At 37.4% G+C, this 27,852-nt stretch overlaps 2 protein-coding genes across 2 annotated transcripts; one reads left to right on the top strand and one right to left on the bottom strand.

Moving 5' to 3' along the window:
• Nucleotides 1-186: 186 nt before the first annotated feature.
• LOC141836372 (VIN3-like protein 2) lies at nt 187-9,505 on the bottom strand. Its single transcript, XM_074723844.1, has 4 exons — nt 9,091-9,505; nt 7,666-8,341; nt 1,665-1,972; nt 187-1,584 (listed from the first exon to the last, which is right to left on the bottom strand). Exons 1-4 carry the CDS (start codon nt 9,107-9,109, stop codon nt 365-367), a joined length of 2,223 nt encoding a protein of 740 aa, XP_074579945.1. The 5' UTR covers nt 9,110-9,505; the 3' UTR covers nt 187-364.
• A 12,308-nt stretch (nt 9,506-21,813) lies between these two features.
• Nucleotides 21,814-24,262, top strand: LOC141835493 (pentatricopeptide repeat-containing protein At4g35130, chloroplastic-like). The gene has a single exon (XM_074722911.1). The coding sequence runs from the start codon at nt 21,814-21,816 to the stop codon at nt 23,806-23,808; it is 1,995 nt and encodes a 664-aa protein (XP_074579012.1). The 3' UTR covers nt 23,809-24,262.
• Nucleotides 24,263-27,852: the final 3,590 nt, after the last annotated feature.

The following is a 27,852-nucleotide window of genomic DNA, read 5'->3' as shown; positions in this document are numbered from 1 at the left end:
ACATGCAAGAAAATCGTTTCAAAAGATACATCCAATTACTATTTTCAGGTGGATCCATTGCTTGGCAATTTGTCTGTTTTACTAACTAAACACACATACATGGACAACCTTGTTTCGACAGATAAATATTGATTCTTGAGCTTCTTGAAATAAAGATCAGTATCACATAATATCATAACAACGAAAAAGAACAAAAGTCTGTCAATGGTAACTAGTAAAGACATAAAAAAGTGTAATTTTCAATGAGCAACAGTGCGGATTGGCCTCAACTGGCAGATCCATGAATCAGTATATGCTGAAGAATTAATGCAACAATTTGCATCTAAATCACTATCTCAGAATCAGGAAGAATGGACTCTATTACTCAATGCCAAAGCTTCATGCAGAAACCATTTGGCATTGGCGGCGGTCTCTTGCTGTAGATTGCCTCCGAAAAGGTGTCCACCAATTGACCTGCAAGGCTTGGAAGATCTTCAATCAGAGTATCGACGTATACACTAACAACTTTTCTCTCCTGGGGGGTTGCCCGCAAGCTGAACCATGTCAAGAATTTTACTCGGAAGTTTGTTTCGATATGCCCTTCACATTCCAGCCATCTAATCACCTTGACGCAGTACTCATAGGTCCCTTCCAGTGAGCAGCTATCTTTAAGATTTACAGCATCCACTTTTCTTTTCTTTGATGAACTCCCTGGCTCTTTGTCCGGCTTCGTTGAACCATTCTCAAATATATCCACCTTAGATTTCCCTTTACTGCACCTCCCAGAGCCATCTGGTCCAGTTTCCACTCTGCAGAGTGTAGCAGGGAGAGTGGAATCCAATTTTCCAAATGGTACGATCATGATGGCATTGGCAACAGGATTGTTGGATTCATTCTCTGATTTTGGGACGTCAGATGCCTGGTTATTCTCCATAGAGTTAGTGGAGTCTGTGCGAATAGTCGAGTTTGGTTCCTCATCTATGGCAGACTCGGAGTGCCCAGGTGCTGTCTCTGGTTCAATGGCTTCAGCTGCAGAAATAATGCCTTTGCATTCAGTCATCTGTTGGTTATCATTTACATCATGGTCCGATGATCTTTCTGTCTCAACAATCTCAGGCTTCTCAAAATCATCATAATCCATTTCTGGCAACTTATTCAAGTCAGCACATGTTGTACTATTAGTATTAGATTCATCTCCCTCAGACGGATTTGACAAGCCACTACTTGTTGCTTTTGGGCTCTGGCAATTTGGTTTTGAAATAGCCGTCTCTAGTGCTAAGTCGACAGAGTTGTCCAGGGAATTGCCTTCAGTTTTTACTCCAGCTTCCCATGTGCCCAGGTCATTCGTAATGCTAAAAGCTACTACCTTAAACATATATTCTGTATTTGGAGCTAGTTCTGTTATCAACAATCTCCTCTTTGGATTACACAGAGAAAATGATGGTTCCTCAGGGTATTCTAGGGTGTCAGCTAGTCTTAGCCACAAATTAAAACCAACTAGTTCTTGAGTTAGAGTTGAGTCATTTTCTATATCAAAAACCACAGTAAGGGATGTGGGTGATATTTGTTCAAATCGTATGATGCTAGGGGATACCGAAACCATTTCTGCACACAATAAGCAGTCAAGGAAACAATTAGTGGGAAAACCAAATAGCAGCATAGTGCTCAAGAAACTTGAAGCTTACCATGGACTTGTGAATGAGCTGATTGGGTATTGAAGCGCATGGAATCAAGTAAGTTTACTGCACTGGCACATAGTTTTTGTACTTCAGCACCAACTGAAAGTCGGTTGACAATTCCACGTGCCATATTTGCTAAATCATCAATAGGCCCAATCTCAGACTCCAATTTCTTCCGTGCTTGGTCAACTATCTCATGCAAATTCTGATACTTTTCTGTTGAGCTGAGAAGTTTATGACTAAGAGAAATCCTATAACACAGTACATCAACACGACGTGCATATTTTGCAATCACTAGCTGCTTCTTCCAGCATCTGCACAATTGCAAAAAGTAAGATTATACAGCTAGTATAAGCACACTATTGTGATATGTTTCAGTGTGAACCCAAGACATCTTCATATATGAAGTTGTTCCTCTCAGTCCATAATAGTGTCAAAACTGTGACTGCAAAACAATAGTGTCAGTCAAACCAATGGACATCAAGAGAGGTTTCAATAGAAAAATTGGATGCTAAATGTTTAAGTTGTCCACACTAATTTAAAAGGGTAGGCATCATGATTTAAAATTTCGATCTGTGTCAGAGTTTTGGTCCTAAACCAAAACGATGCAGTTTCGATGTCATATCGTACTATACTGATAGAGTTTCGGTACTTTTTTTAAATTTTAAATATAAGGGTATATTAATTTTATTAATATTTGATTATTAAATATGCTCACTAATGATGTTATATTTTGAAATGTTGAGTTTATATTTTAATATTTTCTTATAAGATAATGCCTATTAAGTTTTTATAAAGATTATTTAAAAAAACAAGTGATTCTCAAAATTCAAAACTAAATCTAAAATTATAAAATCCTTTGAGAGGCTCAAAGATAATTATAAAATTATTTGAAGGTCTTAAATTATTTTTTGAATGTATTTGTAAATTTTTAATATTTTAAACTTTATTTAAAATGTTTAAGAATTATATTTTGAAAAAAAAGATTATTTTAAATTTACATTCAATTTTCAATATATATTAAAATTTTAAAATTATTTAAATAATTTTTAATATTTTATAACTATTATTAATAATAGTTATAACTATTATACATAATTAACTATTTATTTATAATAATAAAATACATATTTAAAAAATAAATAATTTAACCCAAAAAATATAGGGACTACCGCAACCTCGGGAAGCGTGTGTGGTCGCGCATCCTCCGCGACCTCGCGAAGCGGCCACGAGGCTGCGACAGCCTTGCGATCGCAATACCAATGCCAATCTCGCGCTGGAATGGTAAATATCCAGATGGCACGATTTGGTATTTCAAACCTTGGTAGGCATACAAGAATTCAAAATAGTGCACGAACATTTAATCGATATATGTCATGAATTTCATGATCAAATGTCCTTAGGCCCACAATTGCACCAAGTAGTCATGCAATTTGTTTGTATTATAGGAAAAAGCTTAACAATTCAAGTGTTTCAAGATAAATTATTGTTACTTATTAGAGATCAAAATACTTCTATTGGTCAACAATTAAGCAGAGTTGACAACCCTCCTACCCGCTTTCAGGAATGAAAAACACACAAAACAGATTTTTACACTAGATCGAACAAACAGAAAGAAAATTAGTTCAAACAAGATAAACACATGTTATGCAATCTAGGAAGATTTCTACATCCCCTACCACACTAAAAGATTTCAATATATTCCGAATGAACTATATACACGAAATGGTTTGTTTTACAGATCAACAGAATCAAATCCAAAATTGAAGATGAGAGCATAATCTCAGGTAGTCTTTAGAAAAGAAGAGAGCAGGGAGCTCGAGTACTTTCGAGGAAGAGAAGAAAGATGCTCTTAGAAGAGAACAAAAAGAAGAGAGGACAAAAAAACTATTGAGATAAAACATGCTTTTTATCATTTTGTAAGCATTACATACATATAGTCAATTCCTAAAAACTTAGTTTACCTCCAATGAACATGGTATACGAAACTCTTTATTTGAATCATTACGATAAAGATTAACTCAACACAAAAATCTTAGTCCATGGTAAATTGAGTCCCTGTATGATTCTTTCAATGATAAACCCAAAATATACAAAAACAACTATTTACTCACTTTACTGATGTGGAACTCAAGTAGATAATTGTCTTGGCAGAGAAGCACAGAAAAATTCGTTCATTTTATAAAATTAGCTACACAAAAGAGGCTAAGTCTGAGGGAGATCCAGAACATTTAAGAAACTAGATAGGAAGTTCACAAAATTCACTGACCCTGGCACATGGAACCAGGTGGAATGTTTCAGACTCAGGGTTTTGCCCACAAATCCCAATATGGATGTTGTTGTATAATCTAGGAAGTGGCACTGCAACCACACATCTTTCTGTGGTGCAGTATACTACCTTTTTTTTATATAATCCAGGTATCCAAGCTTTGACCGACTAATCCTAGAGGTATACAACCTTCCCCATGGTTTGCCTATGGGATAAATCCGGAGCACAGCTTATGCACACTTAGAGGCTGACCTCGAGAATATTCACAGTATACTACCCTTGCAATCTTGAAAGGTTCATTTAGGTAGGACACTTGTATCTAAATCGGCTAGGTAGCCTAGTCAAAGGTCTTCAATCCAACAACTATAATCTTATTGCTTCTTCCATGACAGATCAGAGCAAGTTAGAGCTGTTTTTATTCTTAGATCTACTATCAAAAAGCATTTGCAGTCCATTACTCCAATTTCTAAACTGTCACTTACACTCTACCAAGTAACAAAAATAAAAATTGTTTGCCATTTAAATTCAATAGAAGTCACTTCTACTTTGGATCCCCTTTGTCCCTTACTGTGTATTTTTCTTGAATAAGCAACTTAAGTTTATAACAGCAGCCACTTAAAATTTGCTTATTCGTCTTAGCAAGAAGATGATAATAGCAAGCTTACCAGGTCATGGTCGATCTCACTGACTTTTCACTAATTGGTTAATATCATAGTTTTCCCAAAGTTGAGTACATTAACATAAATTGTATCAATGATTATCTGTTTCATGCAAGGTGATAAGGTAAATTGGCTTCATTTAAGATTATTATAGGTTAATGCCAATTTGACAGTCATCTCAAAGCATAAGAAGACTTCTCCCACCGATCATTTTGCAGATTCAGATATGGGTCACTCTAAGAATTTCTGTCTAGAATGTGCATGCTTCAAATGTCAAACTTGAGAAGACAGCATACATTCACCATGAAACTTTTCCATCAACCTCAACAGCTTGCACTCTTCAATTCCTATGGCACTCTGAGCTCATCTTGTGCCTACTTACATATTCGTTTCATCATAAATATGGTTTTTTAAGACAATACCTTTATCAGCATGTATAAAATTAACCATTTTCAACAAAAAAGATAGAAGAGCTCTCATTAATATGAAGCCAAATTATAGTCCTTGAAGACATAACAGATGTAATTGACTAATTTCATTTTTCAAAAATCTAAAATAACCAATCCATTACCTAGCAAATCAAGATTGTTAGATTTTAAATAAAAGCAAATAGAGAACAACCTTTTAACAAATTGAAATGGCTGCACAAAAAATCAACGATAAATAGGAAAAATTATTATGTTAGATATGTATCATTCACAGTGAAGTTTCTTGGTATTAACCCATGCGTGCCCAACTTTCATCCTTCCATGTTATCTCTACCACCCAATTCTTTCCATTTTTTTCAAGTTTGTGAAACACAAAAGTCAGATCTCAAGTTACCATCTGGGTGCCTACATTATAGTCATTTACTAAATATTTCATCTACTCCTCACTCCTGTCATTAGAATCTAGTACCTTCTCCAAATAAACTCAGCCGATGAAATAAATTCATATATAAATTTTACTTTTATGAATCAATATCTTTATCATTTTCTTACAGTTGTTGCAAAATGCCAACTATATTGGTCACTTATCTTGACTAACCATTTTAAATTGTTGGAGGTCTGCCCTTTATTTTGATAGATTACAACTAGGTGCCTATAGTCTGGAATCCAAATCCTAATGGCTCCCTTTGAATTAGATAAACTAAAAATTTCTTTCCTCATTACAATTTGACCTCTGTCCCTTTGAATTAGATAAACAAAAAAAAAACTCTTCCTCATGACATGTTGACCTCTCTTAATATCACTTGGAATTAGAAAAACAAAAATCTCTTTCCTAATTACAATTTGACCTCCTGCTATATCCCTTTGAATTAGATAAACAAAAAACCTCTTTCCTCATAGCATTTTGACCTCTTTTAATATCACTTGGAATTAGATATACAAAAAATCTCTTTCTTCACATTTCGACCTCCCTGAATATCCTTTTGAACTAGGTAAAACCAGAACATGTTTCCTCGTTACATTTTCAGTCCTCTGAGACCAACCAACAACCAAGTCTTATCCCACTAAGTGGAATCGGCTATATGAATTCTTCTATGTTATTGGACTCTATGCCCTACTATACTATCATTTATATTTAAATAAAATTTATATTATTTTATTACTGCTAACCTAGCCTTTTTTAGTCTTTCTCTTTCTCAATTGATTTGCATATTTATCATAGTTTCACATCACCTAGAATATTTATTAGACGTCTAAGTATATGTCTGTACCATCTTAAATGTATCTCTCAGAGTTTTTCTTCAACAGGTGTAATCCCGACTTTCTCTTTAATATTTTTTTCAGTCCTCTAAGACATGTGACAAATATTTGGAAAGATTAGAATGTCAAAGTGAGTGGCAGAAGAGTCAATCAAATCTAAGTGTGAAAGGTTTAAGAGATAGAGGGAGACCAAAAAATGTATTAGTCAATGTAGTAAAAACTGATATAATTTAAATATTATTAGTGATATAGCCTTTTATAGAGAGCTCAATGGAGGATAACCTAACTTCAAAGTTGATGTAGCCTTTTAAGATTGATGTAGCCAACTTCAAAATAGTTGGGGCAAATATATATTGATGATGCAGTTTACCTAACTTAACTATATCTAATAGTTCCAACCAGCATCCTAACATATCACTAAACTGCATCTACTAGTTCCACATTGTTTATGTTATTCTAAAAAACTAGTCTATCCTTTGATGGAGAGTCATCATAAGCAAGGCATGATATATTTACCAAAATCCTCTAGATAAATACTGAACAGATGTTTCATAAATCATAACCCAATAGGCCCAGTAGATAAATGGCAGTTAGCCTCTTTAGAAGAAAAGTTTGACAAAGGTATACACTTTTAACTTATTCAACAACCTCAGATAGGGAAATAAAAAGGTATATACTTTTAACTTATTCGGCAACCTCAGATAGAGAAACGAGCAACTGGATTGCATCAAAGGGTGTAATATTGGTTACATTTTTTTTTAACTTGATAAGGAGGATAAAAATATGCATGTAGAATATGGAAGTTAACATGTGTATCCATGTTGAAGGATTATCAGTAGGTCAGATTCATCATTTATCATATGCACATAGAGAAAACTGTGTGATCTAGAATTAAAAACCTTCAACACAACAACAGAGAACATACTGAATATGGATTTACACACAAGATACTTGGATGGATTTACCATCTGCAAGTTCATGAATGAATAACTATAAAAAAAATGACAGTTTGGAGGATCATTAACTATACAAGTTGGAGGACCATTAAAGGATACTGCTTCTTGAGTACTAATTTCTCTTTTTTTTTGGTTTTGTGCAAATGAGTACTAGTTATTTGTCAAAACATTTGGATTAATACTAAAAGAAAAGACAGTGCAACAAATACATCAGATCAATCAACCTCCAAGCGAATAGAAACTTCATGTCAAACAAACTTATAAGAAAATTATATAATTGTGAGCCCTAACAGTAATACCAGCTAATAATACTGTCAAATTTTGTTTAAGCACTGATATAACTCAGATAACTCAGAATGTTTACATATAAATTAAATAGGTATTGGCAAAGATGAACAATTAAAGAAACTATTAAACAGTTTGATTAAGAATTACCCAAGCAAGTCATTAGATTTTCCGCAGTGAACACAGTAATAACTCCCATCCAACTTTTTGCACTTCTCACTATTCATCATACCAGCTCTTTCATGCTTAAGGGCACACTCAAGATGACAAGTCATGCCACAAAATTCACCCTGAGCAGGAGTCTCAGAGCCACAAAACAGCCAAAGGCTAGGGTCCTTGTTGTCATCATACTTGTGACATATACAACATGAGCAACGCTTGCAGAATGAATCTTCCATGCTAAGAGTAGCTCTGCAAGCAGTATTCTGACATCTTAGATTGTCTAGAGCTTCTTCTACATCATGTATCTGGGGGTAATTTGTGAAAATTGGTAACCGTGATGGATTTTCACTCTTCCTTTGTCTCTTAGCTGTGGTTTGAGGATTTGGTGTAGATGGCACCTGTATTGGATCCCTTCTGTTTGCATTTTCTCCAGATTTCCTTTCAGAAACTACTCGAAGAAGGTAGTCTATCATCTTCTGTTTAGTTAAGCTAGTATACTTTCTCTCCTTTCCTAACTCTGCACACAGGATTTCTGAAATGTCATGGCGGGTCCATGTCTGTAGCTTCTCAGGAGCACTCTCTGGCCATTTTGACAATTCACGAACAAGCTCTCTCTTCTCCTCAATGCTCAACTTGCTGCATTTGGATGGGTCAAGCACAAAACCTGCAGGGTGAAGATGCTAAACAAGTTTAGGCATATTTTGGTTAGATAAATCAGAAATGTTGTCTGTCGTATGATCACCTAAAGAGAAGAAATTTAAGATGATAAAGAAACTAGAAATCAGGAGAGAAAAAATCATGAACTAAACCACATTATACATTTCTGCTAATAAATGTTTTTATCTCACGATAATTGAAATTTCCGTACGGCAATCCATTATTTGGCTTGGGGCAGGGCTAGAGGACACAACGCTCCGCTAATCGCAAGAGTACATAGAAATCAAGAAATTACAATTACTACAAGATGAAAGGAAGATGAAAACAGCCCAAGAACGGGACTTCTGTTTTCATATTTTTATATTTCTGAAAGATGGATATTTTGGAGATGATTTGCAGCTACCCAAACAGAGATATCTGGAGAAGCCCCACAAAAGGCAACGAAGCAACGATCTCCACGCACTGAGAAAACCGCTTAAAATCCCATCAAAGTCCAATATTTTTTATGCCGAACTCGAAGAAAACCACTAATCCCTTCGACTTTCCCAACTTTATCAAACCAATAATTAGAAAAACCCACACTAAAACGAGGAAACCGCTGAAACCTTTACTTGTGCAGAAACCACGAATGCGATCCGTTCTAAATCCACGGCAACGAACAGATCAGGTGCTCCCGACACATCAATTGCCAAAATAAAAGACAGGAAAAGAATCGGAAAGAAAAAAAAAAGTGGAAGAAAAAAGCGATAAATCTACCAGAAAAAGGCGGATCCATGGAGGACGGCTTCGGCTCCTCTTCCCTTCACATTGCCTCCTCAAAACTGACTCTTTCCGGCCACCTTCGAGGCCGCAGGTCCATCCAAAACGAAGGACAGCAGTAGTCTCATCAAAAACTCGGAATTTCTGAATGCTTTACGGTTACACTACACCCCAACTGAGAGAGGCAGAAAGAAAAAGACAGAGAGGAGCGATCCGGAAACCGAGAAAGGAATCCGCGGCCGGAGAGGAGTTTCCAAAATTTGCCTCTTCCTCCTCGCGTTCAGATTCGTACTACGCCGGGAGGCGGATGGATGGATGGATCGATCGACGGCGATCGACGAGGTCGCGCGCACCGATTTTGGGTTCGTGCCCAACCAAATGAATCCAAAAATTAGCCTCTTCCTCTTCTCCCCGTCGCTGCCCGTCCATTGATTAACACGAGGGCTCTATTAAATCAGGAAACACCGCAATTTCCTTCTTTTTGCACTTTCACACCCAATCTACCCATCCATCACTGCTGCTATTCCTTCAATCAGAAAACAAGTACACCAGTAGGTGGGCCTTCTGGGAAAGTCGAAATTCCACCGAGTTCACAATTTTCCTATTTTAAAATGTATATAATTTAATTATTTTTGAACGAGCAAACACGCAGCGCAATATTTATGGTAAACATTAAAAACTATCCTTTATTAGCATTTGCTGAAAGGACATTTTTTAATAAAATAAAATAAAATCACTTTTAAACGAATATTTTAATATGTTTTTTTATTGTAGTAGTTAAAACTACCGCAAAATTATTGTAGACAGAGACAATTATATAAAATACTCTTTATAAAAGGTGGTTTTTTTTTAATTTTTCTCAAATAGTTATAAAAAATAGAGTAATAGTATTTATAATTTTTTGGAAAAAATATTTTTGAGCTTAATATTCATTATTTAGAAAGTAAAATGGGATTTGAAGAAATAATGCTTTCTGGAAGGTAAAGCAACCACGTGCAAAAGGCTTTTTATTTATGATACGTTAAGAGAACGGAGTTGGAGAAATATCTCGTTGACCACCATCGTTAAAAAGAAAATGTTGACCTTTAATAATTTTTTTCTACGAAATATATATATATATATATATATATATATATATATATATATATATATATATATATATATATATATATATATATAGATGCTGCGCGATGAAGAATCCATAACTTGACACCCACGACCCACCGTTGCTGCCACCGTCGATCACCGCCTCGGGCACAATCGACGTGTCACTCGCCGGTGCTCCGTCCGACGTCGGATTCTGGCTGAATAGTGGTCGGAATCCAACGGAATTCAACAAAATAGGGTTGGCAGTGCGCGTGTATCATTTTCAATCGCGATTTGGTCGGAATCCGACCACGATTTGGTCAGAAATGGTGCACGCCACTGTCGATGGCGATCAGGTCGAATTCCGACCGAATCACAATCAGATTCCGATCGAATCGCGGTCGGAATGGATTCGATCGAAATCCGGCCCGATCACCGTCAACAATGGTGCACAGTGGGGGCAGTGTTTTCCAAATAAATTACGTTGGATTTCGGTCACTATCCAATCGGAATCCGACGCTAACCGAAACGTTGGCGAGTGGAACGTCGATCACGGCCAAGGCGGTGACCAGCGACGGCCGGCGGTGGTCGGACGGCGCGGCAAGGATAGCGGCAGTGCCGATGGATCAAGGAGTCGCGCACGGGTCGCGCATGAGTTTATCGCACAGCATAGCAAACCCCTATATATATATATAACATATATTGATATTATTATGTAGTTACTTATATCTGCTGTATCAAATCTGAATATATTAATCTAAATTCCGATAGATCGTCCAAATTGGTCTGTCATTGTTGATGTACGAAAGAGGATATTATCTCGATTTCATCTAAATTCAAATTTTTTTCCTCTTCTACAATTTTATTTCATCGTAACTAACTCAATTATTTTCCGAAAATTTTATTTTTAATACTTATAATATAAAAGTGTTACGTGGCTGAAAGCTCAGCTTTCATTTGCTTGCACGCATGTCGACGCCCACTGAACCTGGGAATAAAAATAAAAAATAAAAAATAAATTTTTTAAAAAAATAATATATCTCAACGAGTTATAAAATAATATTAAAAAGTATCCAATAATAGCGACTTTTTATTTCTCATCTTCCTTATTATCTTTAATTATATTAGAGATTTTTCTCCATGATTTTTTTTAATATGTTATCTTTCACCTTAATTTCTTTACTATTGTTTGTTATTTTATAACACCTAATTAACCTAATTAAGGCTCTATATAATCAACTAGCTAGGTTCAAAATTTAGTATTCAAAAAGAGATACAAGTAAAAAAACTATTATGATTATGATAAAAGGTGATATGATCGAATACTAGAGGACGGTGAATAACGATCTTAACTAAAGAGAGTTAGATTATATAATAAAATAATAAAAACAAATAGGTAAAGCTAATAAAAGTTGCTTAACATGATTTGGAACTCCCGAACCTTTAGATAGACTTGTAGGGTGAATCACCTCTTTACCAAAGGCAAAAGGTTATTCTCTCGCAATTAAAATATGAGCAATCAAATCATAAAAGAAAATGTGAAAGAAAAAATAATAAGAACTCGAAGATAAAAAAAAAAGCCCTTTACAAGGACTATAAATAAAGACAAAAAAAAAAAAACAAAATTGGAGCTATGTATGGAATTGATGTAGAATGATAGCTTTGTCTTTGTTGGATGAGCTCCCTTTGCCCATGAATTTTATAGCCTTCAATCAACATGAGCTTGAATAAGCTTCAATCAATTATTTTGTTTGATTGAAATATTAATCATGGAAGATTTGTCTATCAGTTATTATCTTTGACTCAATATCTATCCAATTGACTCAAATCCATTTCAAAGTACTACTCAACTAGACAAGTCTTATCTTTCAACTGATTGAGATTCAAGAGTAGTTGATCAATTCAAGTGGATAAGATTCAAACAAATGAACTAATTTTTAAATTCAAATAGTTGATTAGGCACCATTATTTAGTCAATTTAAATCAAATAAAGATCAATTTATTTTCATTAGTCGATCATATGGTTGACTCAATTCATTCTAGTCAATTAAATTACTATTCAGACATTGAAATAAAATACTTTTATTTGTGAGTAGAATATCTTTAGATGACTATCAAATCAATTCGATAATTTAGTAGATCAAACTTAACTTTCAATTGGCTAAATATGTTCATCAAGACTTAAATTATTGATTATGATTGAAAACCATTAGTAAAAGTCTACTCCAAATTTCAACATTACAAAATATCTATTAATCTCTCATATATCACATGCCAAATTAAAAGGTTTACCTCTGAGTTTTTTTCTTTTGCCAAAAGTATCACCTCTGAGTTCTTCTATTTACTAGGTATTAAGTCGATTTTGATCTATCAGAACTTTTCGTTTACGGATTTCTATTGAACTTTTCCATTTGTTAACACTTCAATCTCAAGCTCTCTTTTGGTAGTAGCCTCTTCGTCATGAATAGTATGTTCTCTATATATATATATATATATATATATATATATATATGCTTCCTCTTCACATTTTGATCAATTTCACAAACCACATAAATTGGATTTTAATTTCTAACTAATTATTTTTTAGTTTCTATATATAACAAAACTTTTAGTGGACTATTCGCCATCCACTAACCATCGATTCATTACAAGTATAGTATTAATGCGAATGATTATGGACCACCAGAGGAATTTATTCCTTGAAGGATTACAATCGAACCTTCCTTCATGTGCAACATGTACAAACTGCTCTGGGAATATATATATATATGAGAGCATCCACATGTTCTAGCAACTGGTTGGTTCTTGGAGCAACCATCAAAATACGAAGGTCAAAGTTCAAATCTCAATATGGATGAATATTTTGGATGTTGGCCTTTAAATATGTATAAGTTGTGTTCTAAATGTATCCAATAAATAAATCATTTACTTTCGAGATTAATCGGATGAAGAAATTTGGAACACTCATTAATGGTGTTCTAAGTGATGAGTCTATATATTGTACTTTAACATTTTCGATGTCCATCTCAATAGAAATGAAATTGTTTTAAGATTCTTGAACAATCTTTCACTAGAGACATAAGGATATTTTATTGAAATTTAAAATTACAGAATTAAAATTCAGCCTTATGTATTAAGATGTCTTGATAATCTTAGATTTTCAAGCTCTGACCTACTTGGATGAGTTTGAGGGGATCACTGCCTTTGTATGACCGAGTTAACTTGGTCGAGCTGACGTGCTTGAGCTATTGAGGCTGAGAAGTTGAGGTCGAGTCAGTCGAGCTATCAAGTGTCAAGGCCGAGTAAGTCGAGTGGCGAGGTCGAGGTGTCAAGGCCAAGTTAACTGAGCTATTGAGTATCAAGGCCCAATCAGCTAAGTTAGCCGACATCAAATTGTTGAGGCGGAGTGTTGAGGTCGATTTAGCCGAGGCTGAGTTGCCAAGAGGTCGAGTGCTAAGGCCAAGTTGTTGAGGCTGAGGCAGCCAAGCTGAGAGCTGATTGCCGATTGACCAATCAATAGAAAGAGTTGCCGAGACCTGAGTGACGTAGTTTTCTTAAAATATATTTGTCCCCTCTGATAGTGCTTAAAGATCATGATGCATGTTTGTTTCTTAGGATACAACGACGGACCACGATCACCACTAAGCATAGGTTGGTCATGGCGAACTGAGATTGTACCCGAACACTATCACCGGCGATCTATCGAGTGAATGCACGACAGAAAGAAAAACAATGAGGGAGCGAAGTGGATGGAGAGTATTTGTTTGCACACACTTGCTCAAGATCATAACCTCCTCTTTTATAGGAGCTCCAACTTTAGGCAATATTAAATGACTAGTTAATGATAATTCACTACTCAAAATGTTAATCGTTTCCCCCAGGAGGCTACAGATACACCATTAATATAAGTTAATGCATCCGTTATGCAATTGAGCAGGCAGCAAAATTGATACGAGTGGCAAAACATTGGTTCATTCTAAATTTTATCCTGATCGATTCGACATTCAACGCGTATAGGTCATGCTCGCATACAAGTCAAATTGGGTTAGTGCAATTCTGGCCTTGAATTTATACTCCCCCTGTGCACCCACGTATAGTCATGCATATGTTCACAACATCAATGTCAAATCCATGGGCCTCTTGGCGATGCTTTGAGATTATCATGGGTCGTTATTTTTCTCCAACGGTGAACCGTGATCATCACACATAAGAGTCATGAGTTGAATTCGTACTTGATTCCTATCATGGGAATTCTGACGAGAGATATATACCTGCCAATTTGGCAATGCTTTGGCCCACTCCGCCATTGTCATGGGTTGTTTTATCAACCCGTTTTAAGATAGATTTAGATGGGTTGACCCGTCTAAGCTCGCGACCCGTGTGGATTGGCCCGCAAGAAAAGGTTTATTTATTTTAAATTAAAGTAGAAAACTCAATGAATTTGTACTTGATTCGTCTAAATTACAATTCAAGTTTAAAATTTTCAACTTGATTAATTTAAACTGTAATCCAAATTTAAAATTTTTAATATTTTTTGAGAGCGAGGAGAACGACATAATTGATATAGCTTTCGCTTCCCGTACAATTCTAGGGATGAACGACAAAGTGCGCACCAACATAATTGATATAGCTTTTTCACATGTAAAAGAAAGTCTTTCCTTATGTATTTGTTCATAACATATATACTTGTGCAATAATATAAACAAACTTTTAATCATAATCTTCCAATGTGGAATTAAAATCTCATGAGCTTCTTCCTTCCATTCATCCATCTTTTTCCATTGACATTTTTAGCAAAAGTAAAGGTGCAGATACTGCAGCTAGAGGAGGTCTTGACAACAGCATGCATTTAACCAACCTTAATTTCTAGGTCGACTGGGAATTAATCCTGCAGGACATACACCCTCAAATTAAATAATTCTCTCTTTTTCTTTTTGTTTGTGCTCGTGGCGGTTGAGTTCATCCATATATAGATCGAGGAGTATTAATGATCAGTGGAGTAAATATGTCTATGAAGGCCAAGTTAATTCACTAGATAAATCTAAAAGTATGAACATTTTCTATCTAATAGTCAATATTTTTGATTTTTTATCCTCATGAAAGAAATATATAGTTCATCGTAATTGAGATTCAAACGGTAAAGACTTGATTAATCTATTGCTACATCACGGGCAGGCAGGAGCAGGATCGATCGGAGGAGTTAATATTTAATATTTGCAGAAGAAAAATTTTTACTGTTAAACGTCCAAATTAGTTTGCTAATCGCAGTACATAATTAATTAACCTATATATATTTTCTACTACTTCCTCCAAATGGAACCGAGCATTCGAGAAAAGTCCCACCTCCTTAGCGGCTCCGGCACCACGAAGCAGCTCGCCGGCGGCGGCGCCACAGATTGATTTCTCGACTTCACGCCGTGCTTCCCTGATCTGACCTTGCTCTTCCCAGTCGCAGCCACGCGTGGATCACCTCCGCCGCGTTTGGCGACCTCCGGACCCCACACCGCCGGCGGCGGGCTCAGTGGCGGCGGCGGCAGCGTCAGAGTCGCCGCCGGGGCGGTCTCCTCCACTGCGGGGCTCTTTGGCTGGCCCGGCTCGATCTCCCAGTCGAAGGGGACGCGGCCGCCGGCTCTGTAGTAGACTCGAGAGGAGGGTCCGGCGGGAATTGGATCGCGACGGAGGAGACGATTATATGATAACGCCATTGTTGCATGCTCTTCCTCCTTCATTACTCGATCGATCGTTTCTATGGATGGCAGATCAGTGCGTAGATTAATTCATACATATATAAACATAGAAACTGTAATCTCTACTCCACATAATGCTGTGCGATTCGATTTAATTTGTTTGGAAGTAAATACTTTGAATGAGGAAAAAAATAATCATTTTATTTTCTTCCAGATTCAACTCATTCGTTTCGATTAAATCAAACTGAAAAAAAAGTATATTATCGTCTTTAACGGGGACTTGAATGGAAACAAAACCAAACAATATTTCGACGCAATCAATACCTTCTTCGTTTTCCCTTCCTATCAAATAAATGAGAGAAATAGAATTATTAATTTAATCTTTATGAAAGAAATATAATAAAGCGTTGGTTGGAAGATTAGATTTGAAGATTAATTAAAACTATCGATCGCAGCCATTATTTATAGCTTTAATTCGTCATGAATGGGCAGCTGTTCGTCGCGAGCATTCCAGTTATGAAGCTTGAAGTGCGGCAGCAGTAAGATACTGCAAATTAAAGCGTTTACGTAGAAGGACAAAAGGATGCTTGGTAGAGCATCGAGATCAGATTTCGAGGTTGACTTTTTTTAGGGGGATTAGTCAAACTCATCAGGGATTAAGGATTCTGGATATCTCCATAAAATATTGAAGTAGCTAGTGTTGATTCAGTTGCTGTTTCCTGATAAAAATTCTACTTTGTGCTAAATTATTGATTAGGAAAAATAATAATATATTGCAACCATTACATGATTGATTAATCTTTTATAGTTAATAATATTTGAACCAATGGAAACTCCATATATACGCAACATCTAACTAAGTTTTGGCCATAAGAAATTCATAAATTGTTGATGCAATATTTTTTTTTTATGATTGACAAAGGAAGAGAAGAAAAAACTAAGTTAAATAATTTAGTAATCTCCCATAGTGTTAAAATCCTAATGACCTATAATTTAACTTAAGAAATTGTCAAACATCAAAAAGGAAGAGATTGTTGGTGCAGTTTCCCTCCAGGGTTTCAATGTTTGACAATATACTTAGATCTGGTTAGTCTGACCAAGGGTTGATCCAAACATGACTTAATATTTAGATGTGAGTGAAGTCTGGTTAAGTCAAAATTGACAAGATGATTAGCAAGGGAAGTCCTAATTGGAGGCTAGGTAAGGATGTCCTTGTTAATTGGACTAGTCAAGGAAAACTTGGAAGATCAAGGATCCAGGTGGAAAGTCTAGGTGGGTTAGTGGATCGAACGTCCAACAGACCAATGGGTCAACAAGGACCGGACATCGAAAGAAAAATCCTAGGGGTTAGAGGATTGGATGTTGAGCAAGAAGCCCAAGCAGGTCAAGGGTGATCAGATGTTTGGCAGGTGGGAAATTTACTGAGCGACTAGTCCTAACTGGAGGTTATAGGTAAAGGTAAATCCAAGTAGGTCAAGAGCGATCGGATGTTTGATAAAGAAAATCCTGAGAGAGTAACCCTTATGCAAGCTTAGTAGGTTAGACTTACTAGGTAAGACTTAAGTAAGCTTAGTAGGTCAGACATACTACAGTTAGGCTTAGGTTGCTTGCTTGTTTAGTGCATATATATCTTGCAGGAACCAGGATCGTTGGAAGCAAAACTAAAAAAGCATGATAGAAATAAATAGACACCAAATCAAGCCTATAGTTAACTCAGGTCAAACTAAGTTGAATTAGCTCTGGGCGCCCGGATAGTCTAGGCATCTTGATATGGTCCTAGCACTTGGACCGGGAGCAACTCTGGGGGCTCGGATGATATTCCAGGCGCCTAGATAGTCCAAGCACCTTGGGCTAATCTTGGCACCTCGACTAGGATGAGACTTGGTTGGATAAAGACCGACGAAGGTGGATCCGATTGAATCAATCTCAAGGGCCCGAAAAGGAATTAAGCGCCCGAAAAGGGATTTTGTAAGCCCTCAATGAGCAACATCAAGAGAAGAACAACTCACTACTACTCTCAAACCTTGTTGTGCTCGTGAATGCGATCGAAGCTCTGCTTGTGTGACTCGGAAAGTTTCAAGAAGGGTGCGCTGCACTCAGTATTTCTAGATCGGCTCGACCTTGAGTGTTTATGTTTTAATTTATTTACTCTTTATTATTTATGCTTGTACTTTGACTGTCAGATGGATTTTTTTGTCTCCGAAAAGAGTTTCGAAATCCACTAGTGGACGGACACCTCCCATACTTAGGCCTTGAATGCACTAACTCTAGGAGATTGAAAACCAAGTAAATCTGTGTGTTATTTTATTTTATTTATTTAATTTCACTATTAGTTTTCTTTGATAGTAAGACGAAATCGAATGAATGAACGAATAAGATTCACCCCACTCTCTCTCGCATGCAATAGTCTTACAATTTCTGCCTAGCAATCGATTGATAGTCTTCACCAATCGATTGCTTAATTGTAATTCGACTATTTGTAGGGATCGATGTATACTATAAGACTGAGCTTTTTTAAGAACATCTGTAATTTTATTCATTCTAATGAGAATCATATGTAGTCAAATGTCTTTGTTTTAGTCAAATACAATTGTCTATTTAATTTATACTGTAGATAACATGGTGTGTGGTGCTACACAGAAGATCATGTTATCAGTTCCTTATAAGTTATAAATGTGCTCACAACCATGATGGATAGGGACAAACCATTGAAACGGTTGTAGTGTAATTTGGTATTAGTTTATCTTAACTATAAAATTACACTAGTACACTTTGTGTGTATTGAACATGACCGATTGAGGTCGTTCAATTTATACTGACTATATAATCGGACTAGACCTCAGTTATCATGGAAGTGCATACTCTTAATCCGGATATAATAACAAGCACATATACTTAGCATATATTTCTTTGATTCATCAAAAGGTGAGATTTATCTCGTTAGATCAAAAGGCCCGATGAGTTAGGAAATAATGTTATGTATATGGTGTGTTGTTGATTATAGAAGAAAACTGTGTCCTATTAAATAGGTTGATGATGTCTCCTTGAGGAGCTCATAAAGATTATCATGTAAACCCTACAGGTGGACTTAGTTCCGCATGATAATAAGGTTGAGTGGTATTACTCTCGGACTCAGAAGTTAATTAATTGAATTGTCAGTAATTCGATTAATTAACGGACATTCGATATCTTAAACACAGGGAGACTAATGCACTCATGATAAGAAGGAGCTCATATTGTAATATGGGATTGGTGCGGTAGTTCGATAATAACTCTTTAGTGATATGAGTTATTATTGATGGACTAAGGTTGTGTGTTCGGGGCGAACACGGGAAGCCTTAGCTCATCGAAAGACCAAAACCAATTCCTCCTCGTGGTCCCTCTTGTAGCCTCTAAATGAAGCCATAATATCCAGCCACTTGGTTTAATTAGACCTTGGTTCAACTAGACCATGGTTCAGTTTTATTCTCTTGCTAGGGCCCACTACAACTTAAGAATAAAAAGACTTGGTTTGGTTTTATTCTTAAGGGCCGACCACAAGAATAAGAACTTGGTTCGGTTTTTTCTTCCGCAAATAAGGAAAAGAAATTTTATTAAAAAACTAACAAAATCTTATCAAGAGATTTGGATAAGATAAGTTTGTCAGATTTTTTTTAAAACAAATATTCTTAAAGATTTGATTTATTCTATCAAAATCTATTTAAGGAATTTGTTAGAAAATTTTAAAATTTCTGAGAAGGCTTGGCTATAAAAGAAGGGGTTAGTAAGAGGATTAGAAGAGAAGTGAAAACACAACTTATTGCCTCCTCTTGCTAGGGCCGGCGGCAACATCCAAGTGCTAGGGCCGGCTACCCCTTTCCCCCTCCTTCTCCTCTTCTCTACTTGCTAGGGCCGGCGCCCCGTTCTTCCATCTTCCCCTTGAGCTAGGGCCGGCACACAAAGAAGCAATCCCTTTGCTAGGGCCGGCGGCCAAAGAAGGAGAAGAAGAAATAGAGGAAGAAGGAGAAGAGAAGAAGAAGAAGAAGCCTTGCTCTAGGATTCAGAAGGAAAGAAAGAAGAGCTCTCGGGTGGATCACATCTTGGAGGATCGTCGCCCATACGACGTCCAAGAGGGCTAGAGGAATACAAGAGAAGACCAAGAGGTTTTAGATTTAAGACCATCATCCACACAATCCAAAAGTGAACGGTACGACTAAGTTATTCCGCTTTTATTAGTTGTAATTACCTTTGTATGAAACCTGAAAACAAACACAAGAAGCCATCGATCCGTGGGGCCGCTTGGAAAGTTTTGTCCTTGTGCAAAAAAAAATTTGTACAAGGGAAATCAACGAAACGGTTTCCGAACGACTCCCTTCACTATTAAAGCCTGTAGAACGGCTTTTCATGCAGTTTGACCACCATCAATTGATTGTTGAGACACAATAATCGATTGCTAGCCACCAGTTGAACTGACCAATCGATTTGGGAAGACTCTGTTCGTGTGCAACAGTCGCGCGAGTACTCATGGTCAATTACCCGAGTCTGAGTGGGTTCCTATCTACCGACTCTTGCACATGCATGCGCACCCTGGATTCGATCAATTCGAGTCCGAGTGGGTTATTGGGCACTCACTTGAGCACCCTGAATTCGAGTGAGTTCCTATGTGTCGACTCTCGCACAAACTCCAACACCTTGAACTCGATCAACCTGAGTCTGAGTGGGTTGTTGGGCCCGAGCACCCCTGAGTTCGAGTGAGTTCCCATGCTCTTGCACGCGCCTGAGCACCCCGAACACCCGATTAACTCTGAGTCCTGAGCCCGAGTGGGTTCTCGAGTTCCAACTTGATGAACGCTTTGCTTGAGTAGCCTGAGTTTGAGTGGGTTGAGGTCGCAATCGAATGTTGAAGCTCAAGCTCGAGTTGGACAACTGCAGAATCCAGAGCCTGAGTTGGTCAATTGTCGAAGCCCTGTGTGTCCTAGCAGCCTGAGTCTCGAGCACCCCTAGCACTCTTTTAGCAATCCATTTCCCCTTCCAAGCAATTAATTGCTACTCCTGTTTCAGCCTCTCCAAAGATAAAAACTTGTCTTATTAAGTATTTAGTTGACGTCAACTTATCAGGACTTTCTTCACTCAACATGTGGCCATCGTTGACCTATCGAGACTTCACGCGCCTAGCTTCCAGTCACCCTCGACTTGTCAGGACTTCATTCATGCCAAACATCTCATCTTCCTTCACCTGTTTGAACTTTCTATCATCAAGTATTCGATCAACCATGACATACTTAGATTTTTTGTCTTGTACCAACTCTATGTTAGAATTTCGACAGTCAAATATCTGATCACCCATAACTCACTTGTACTTCCCAATGCCAACTCTCTATTGGACTTATGATCATCAAGTGTCCTATGAACCACGATCCACTTGGATTTCTCACTTGTTAACTTCTTTGTTAGACTTCCGATCATCAAGTGTCCAATCAACTATGATCCACTTGGACTTCCCTCTTGCCAACTCCCTGTTAAACTTCTGACTATCAAGTATCCGATCATTGGCAATCCACTTAGACTTTTCATATCTTGTTAAATATATATCCGATCAACCTTAACCTAGTTGACTCTTGCTCAACTAATTAATTATATTGATCAATTATTATCCGATTAATCTTAAACTATTCAACTTTTCACTCGACCAATTAACATATTGATCAAATATCAAAATCAAATTTAAACTTAGATCAATCTAATCAATTTTGATCAGAGATCAATTGCTCCAATAAAATTCACTTAGTCTTCCTATGCAAAGGGTCTCATGAAGCCTCGTCTTTAAACTTTTTGTTTTTTTAACCAATTAACATCTATTTAATTTCGTTCTATCAAATGTTACTTGAATTTTTTTGCAACTGATAATACTTATTGGGTTTCTCATTCAATTTTAACTTACTTTTACAACATGGCGCCGTCATTCCACATGTCCAAGTGGCAAGCTCAGGTTGGAATTGGAAGGGTAACGTCTGCTTCCGCTCCCAACTCCCTGCAACAACTTCCACGCCATTTCCTTCTCCCGTGGAGCCGCCCTTCGTCCACTGACCTTAACTGCTCGCCGGAGCCAACTACGCGCCAGTGGAACTCCGCCCTCAAAGTCCATATCGATGCCGGCGACTTCCAAGCCGCTCTCTCCCTCTTCTCCGCCATGCGCCATCAAGGCGGCGCCAACCTCGACCACTACACGCTTCCCCTCCTCAACCGCGCCGCGGCGAATCGGATTGAGCTCGGAGAAGCCTTCCATTCCCTCGCTATCAGGATTGGCCTCGCAGGTGATGTCTATTTCTGCAACACCATGGTGGAGGCGTACGCTAGGAATGGCCGAGTTCCCTCGGCCCGTCGGCTGTTCGAAGAAATGCCTCTTAGGGATGTGGTAACTTGGACGTCCTTGTTATCCGGTTACGTTGGCGCGGGAGACTCTCCCGCGGCCTTCCACTTGCTCCGCCAAATGCGAGCGGAGGGTCTTGAGGTGAATCAAATCACAATGGCGGTCTTGCTGCGAGCGTGCTGTGTTGCTGAAGACAAGGTCGCAGGGTGCCAACTACAAGCGTTCGCGACCAAGGCGGGCCTCCAAAGCCATGACTTGGTCCAAAATTCAATTTTGAGCATGTTCAGTAGATTGGCTTGCTTCGAAGAGGTCATGAAGCTCTTTGTCAGCATTCGAAACAGGAGCATTGCCTCTTGGAATATCCTCATATCATCCTACTCTTCCATGGGGGATGTTTCCAGAGTAGTCGAGTGCTATAGGAAGATGAGACAAGAGGTGACTCCTAGCATTGAGACTCTAACTTTGCTCATCTCTGCATTCGCCAAGTGCGAACATCTCCCTGGTGGAAGCGAGGTGCATTGCAATGCCATAAAAACTGGACAGATTGACTCAGTTCTGCGTGCCACTCTCGTCGATTTCTATACTAAATGTGGTGAACTGGAATCAGCAGTCATGTTTCATGATGAATGCCAAGTGAAGAGCAGCACCATATGGAGCATCATGATGTGGGGTCTTATTCAGAATGGTAAGTTCTTGGAAGCTGTCGACGTGTTTGAAAGAATGCAGAAGTCTTTAATTAAGCCTTGTAAGGATGTTCTAAGGGCCTTAGTTGTCGCATATACTAACTTGGGAGCTTTGCAGTTGGGTAGAGGAGTTCATGGGTACATGACAAGGAATTGTTGCGAAGCTGCCTTAGGTGATACACTTCTTCTGACCTCTGTGGTTAACATTTATGCAAAGTGTGGAAGCATTCTCTCAGCACGCAAGTGTTTTGATCAAATAGTTGTAAAAGATACCATAGCATGGACTTCAATGCTGGAAGGATATGCTATTCATGGACTTGGCTCAGAAGCTTTGGAGTTATTCTACCAGATGCAAAAGGAAGGTATCAAGCCAAACAGCATCACCTTTCTAATTTTGTTGTCTGCCTGCAGCCACTCGGGGCTTGTAAGAGAAGGTTGCATGCTGTTTAACTGCATGGAGAACAAATTCGGAATTGAGCCCAATGTAAGCCATTATACCTGCTTGGTTGATTTGCTTGGCCGATCTGGGAAGCTTCACGAAGCTCTTGATGTGATAAACAATATGAGTGTTGAGCCTGATGCTAGACTTTGGGGTGCACTTCTTGCATCATGCAGGACACATGCAAATGTTGTTCTTGGGAACTTTGCAGCTAACAAACTATTTGAACTAGAACCAGATAATGTGGGCTATCAAGTTGTGTTGAGCAATATCTTTGCATGTGATGGGATGTGGGAAGAAACTGAATCATCAAGGAATCCGAAGGGTGAAAACAAATTCAGAAAGAAACCAGGTTGGAGCAGCATTCAAATAAAATGTGGCTTGAATATGTTTGTTTCAGGGGACAAATCACATTCTCAGTTAAGCAAAATCTACGAGATCATTGAAGTTTTGAGGAGACACAGTGAATAACTGTGAGAGTCAGTTGATATTCCATAACTTCATTTTATTTATGGGGAGATTTGAAGGAGTTCAAAATGATATAAGTCTTTCTTTTGGACCCAAGCTAAGCATGCTACGATTTTGATGGCATGAGAAGTTTCTGATTGCATTCTTCCCCTGACTAGTTAATAGATTCTTGTGATGCTACCATCAAAATTATCAATCAAAATATAGCATTTTGGAAGCTGCTAAGTTTGGGCGCAATTATCTACGTTGGTTGTGTCTGTATAGGTGACTAAGAAAAACTCTCTGTGCCAACCATGGTGACCAAATCAGCTAATACCTAAGTTGTTCCAGCTCAGACCTTCACCATGAATCTGGTGTCGGCATGCGCCTAAGCACGAGGACGACAATTATGAGTGATGTATTTCCCCATCTTGAAGCTATTTATCATATTCTGAATTCAGTAGCTAGTTTCAGTACATTCCTTTCAACTTAAAATGATCCCCCACCTTTTGTGTATAGCCATAAATCATCTTCATTTAATCATTGTTTGAGATCTGTTGAATTTATATCATTCTGTAGATGTTCGAGCTTCAATGGTAAATGCAATGAGAATTATATTGGTTTCATCTTTTATATTGGTGTATCATTCTGTTATTGGTATGCTCGCACCTCTACGGTATATCATATCGACTCCCTGTGTTGATGCTTATCTCCAAGTTAATCTCTAAATGGTATTTCCAAGCAAGCGGATTCCATAGCAAGCAAGAGAAGTGGTTTCACTATAAACTTCACAATTCATGATCTTGAACCTAGAGTTGTGTATTGTGTCACTGAATGCATTCATGGAGAAAGCCCATGGCTGGGGTCATTGAAGGCAAAGTAGAAGAGTGGCAGTTTCTGATGCAAGGAACTCAGAACAATGTCGATGTGAGAAGGGAACATATTGTTCTTGTGCAAGTGCAATAAGGTCACACTATTCCACTAAATTACTGTAAGTCTAGAATTCCAGTCTTCAGAAGAGTGGTCATTAAGATAAGTCTCCAAATGCAAGATTGGATATGTTCATATACTTCCCGCTAAACTCTAATAGTTAGATTGTGTGCGGTTTAACCTGACATGACTTGATATGGGTTGTACGCATCATTGCTTACAACTTCTCCGATAGGATGGGGTTTTCCACGTTGCGGGTCGTATAGAGCCCGACACGCATAAGGGTCATGCTAGACACGAACTGACTCATATAGGGCATACCCCACATGTCATGAGTGGCATGGTGCATGAGCTAACATTGGATCACTAATTACCTAGTGCAATGCAAACTTGTCGAATTGTTGTTTCTCCCTTTCCCACAATTCAAATGACCTAATTTGATCCATAATAGTGGTTTAGTGTACACAAAATTGGATTTGTTCCCTTAAAAAAATTGTTTGGGCTGGGCAATAAGGCTGGGCTATATAGCCCAGGATAGCCTCCATTTAAATCCATCTAGGGCAACTATGACCATAGTAGCTATTCCAATGCGTAAAAATAAATAAATTCAATTTGATAAAATACATGAAGCACATTTATATCAAAAAATTCTTTATCAACTTGATTAAAATTATTTCAACACAATCAAATTCACCGTAAAACTATTATAATAATGATTAATTAGTTGTTATAATGTTGTAGCAGTCATTAATTGAATGTTACAAAAATTTTACAATCAAGTTCATGTTAAAGCGATTTTGATGAAGATTGAGCAATTTTAATCAAGTTGGTAAAAAAATAATATAAAATGCTCATATATATATATAATGAAATAATTTATTCTCACTTTAGAAAAATATGAATGAAAAAAAGATGGAAAAGATTCCATTGTAAATAAGATATTAATCCCATATTAGAAGTTGAGCGACTTGAAATTTGGTGTTATTAATGAATTACAACAATTGAAATTGTGAAGCATGTACGAGGAGAGACTCCTTTTTAGAAGGCTATGGGTTATGCAAATTCAAGACTCGGATTCATCTCAACTTAGATGACTCTTGTGTGAGCACGATCTATGTGCTACAACCTCTCTTCAAACAAAAGGAATACAAAATCTATTCTCTCTTTGTTGAGCAACCCGCTATGAACAATCTATGTTCGGTGATTTTGCCTACTTGCTTGGCACCTCTCTAGCTTTTTGGCTCTGCAGTTTGGCACAACTTTGCTCGATTTCATGTTCGAAAGCTTTCTGACTTACTCAGGTCACTCAACAACTCTAGCATCTCGACCTTTCTAACAACTTGGCCTTCTTGACAACTCAACCTTCATGACAACTCGACTTCCCTAGTAGCTTGAACAATCTAATAATAGTTCGGCCTAATCAATCGTGCTTAACAGCTTGAGTTCAACATCTCACGCTATTTCGATAAATAAGTCTGAATTATTATTTTTATAATTTCAAATTTAAACTATTCTCTTTTAACTCCGATACTAATCTTAATTAAGATTGACTAACATACATTCGAAGCTCAAAAATAAATTATTCTTCAGTTACTATATACATTGTAATAACTAAGCCGTAGTTATTATAACAATTCCAATATATTTGATATAAAAAATGGGACGAGATGTCCATTTAATTTAATTTTTATTTTTTTTTAAAACAAAAACACCATTTTAAACAAGTGATTAGCCAAAGTACAAACAAGAAGCAAAGATATTGTCCTGACATGTCAGGCCTCATTCTCTCTCACACCCACAAACCCGTTGACAGGAGCGATTGCCTTAACGCTGACAGATAACTTCTGAGAGGCAAGGCAGATTCAAAAGCAGAGCCCAATTCTGTCTTCAATTATTAAGCTTTTAGCTAAATCTTAATTTTTATAAACAGTTGCATGGCAATTAAGACACAGACAGAAAGAGAGAGAGAGAGAGTAAGCGATGCAGCATCAATCAGGCTGTCTATCAGCCAGCCTTCACATTCTCTTGTCATTTTGCTGCATTTCATTCCCTGGCATTCTAAGCTGATTTGTCACCCTCATGCAGGCTGCAGCTTTGTTTTGATTCCAATCTCATCTCCTTTGTTTTCCCCCCTCACCAGTCGCTTGTTCCTTCCTGCCTGTCATTCTGTCCTGCTCCTGCAGGCTTGGCTTGGCCTGGCCTGCTCTAGTGCTTTTGGAGGGAGAAGCAGGGCTGCAAAAACATTCCTTCCTTCTTTCATTCCCCTGCCTTCCAAACACCTTGCCTTGCTCTCTCTCTCTCTCTCTCCCTCGCCACTTCAATCTGTGTGTTTCTGCAGTGATTTGGGTTCTCTGCATTTTTTTTTTTTTTTGTGCCCTTCACATGATGTCAAAATAATTTCGTTGTCATATAACTGGATTATCGATTGAATATGAGATTTATACTGCAGCATGTGTGTTTCTGCAGTGATGTTGGGTTCTCTTCTCTTTTCCTTATCTATCTTAATTTTTTTCTTGACTTATGCCTCCTCACATCATCTCAAAATAATTCCATTGTCATATAACTAGATTTATATCGATTGAATATGAGATTTATGATATCGCAAATAAAAGAGGTGCATGCTACACAAAATAAGTGTGCATGATTTATGTTTATAGTTTCAATTCAAATGAATGCGCATATCACAAGGGTCACAAGGAGACTATGCATAAAAAAGACACGTACACTGATAAAAAAACAAAAGAGCCAGTCAATGAGTAGATTTCATGATATCGTTATTAGTAAAATGAAATTTAACCAATGCAAAAAAAAAATGATCATTTCTACAAATCTTGAAGATATTTTCTTCTATAAGTATATCATTAATAAAGTTGGAGTCATTGATAATTACATTTTTGATTGAGTACTAGGATCAACTAACTAAATCATTTGGCCACTTGAGAGTTTACCTAAGAGTTGCATAAGTCACAACTCACATAAGAATTTACCTTTGCAACTTCAATTTTACCCCTAAGATAATCTTTTATCAAGTTTTAAGTCCCATGGATGCATCAAGCCTTTGACTCATACCACGTGTCATCTTTCACTATAGTTCACCTTCACTTTCTTCTAACTACTTCAAAGTTGCCACCTTGATGC

Source organism: Curcuma longa, chromosome 10 (assembly GCF_044706935.1).
Source record: "Curcuma longa cultivar G26 ecotype Majalengka, Jawa Barat chromosome 10, ITB_CL_G26_1.1, whole genome shotgun sequence".
In the NCBI taxonomy this organism is placed as follows: Eukaryota; Viridiplantae; Streptophyta; class Magnoliopsida; order Zingiberales; family Zingiberaceae; genus Curcuma; species Curcuma longa.
Note: the sequence above shows the minus strand (reverse complement) of the source record. Positions and strands in the feature narration are given on the sequence as shown.

Excerpts from the sequence above, each read along its gene's own strand:
- LOC141836372 (XM_074723844.1), bottom strand. Across the intron at positions 1,973-7,665 it reads AAATCTAATGACTTGCTTGG|ATGCTGGAAGAAGCAGCTAG; the intron begins GTAATTCTTAAT and ends GCAATTGTGCAG. Across the intron at positions 1,585-1,664 it reads AGCTCATTCACAAGTCCATG|AAATGGTTTCGGTATCCCCT; the intron begins GTAAGCTTCAAG and ends TATTGTGTGCAG.
- LOC141835493 (XM_074722911.1), top strand. The coding sequence starts at position 21,814 with ATGTCCAAGTGGCAAGCTCAGGTTGGAATTGGAAGGGTAACGTCTGCT.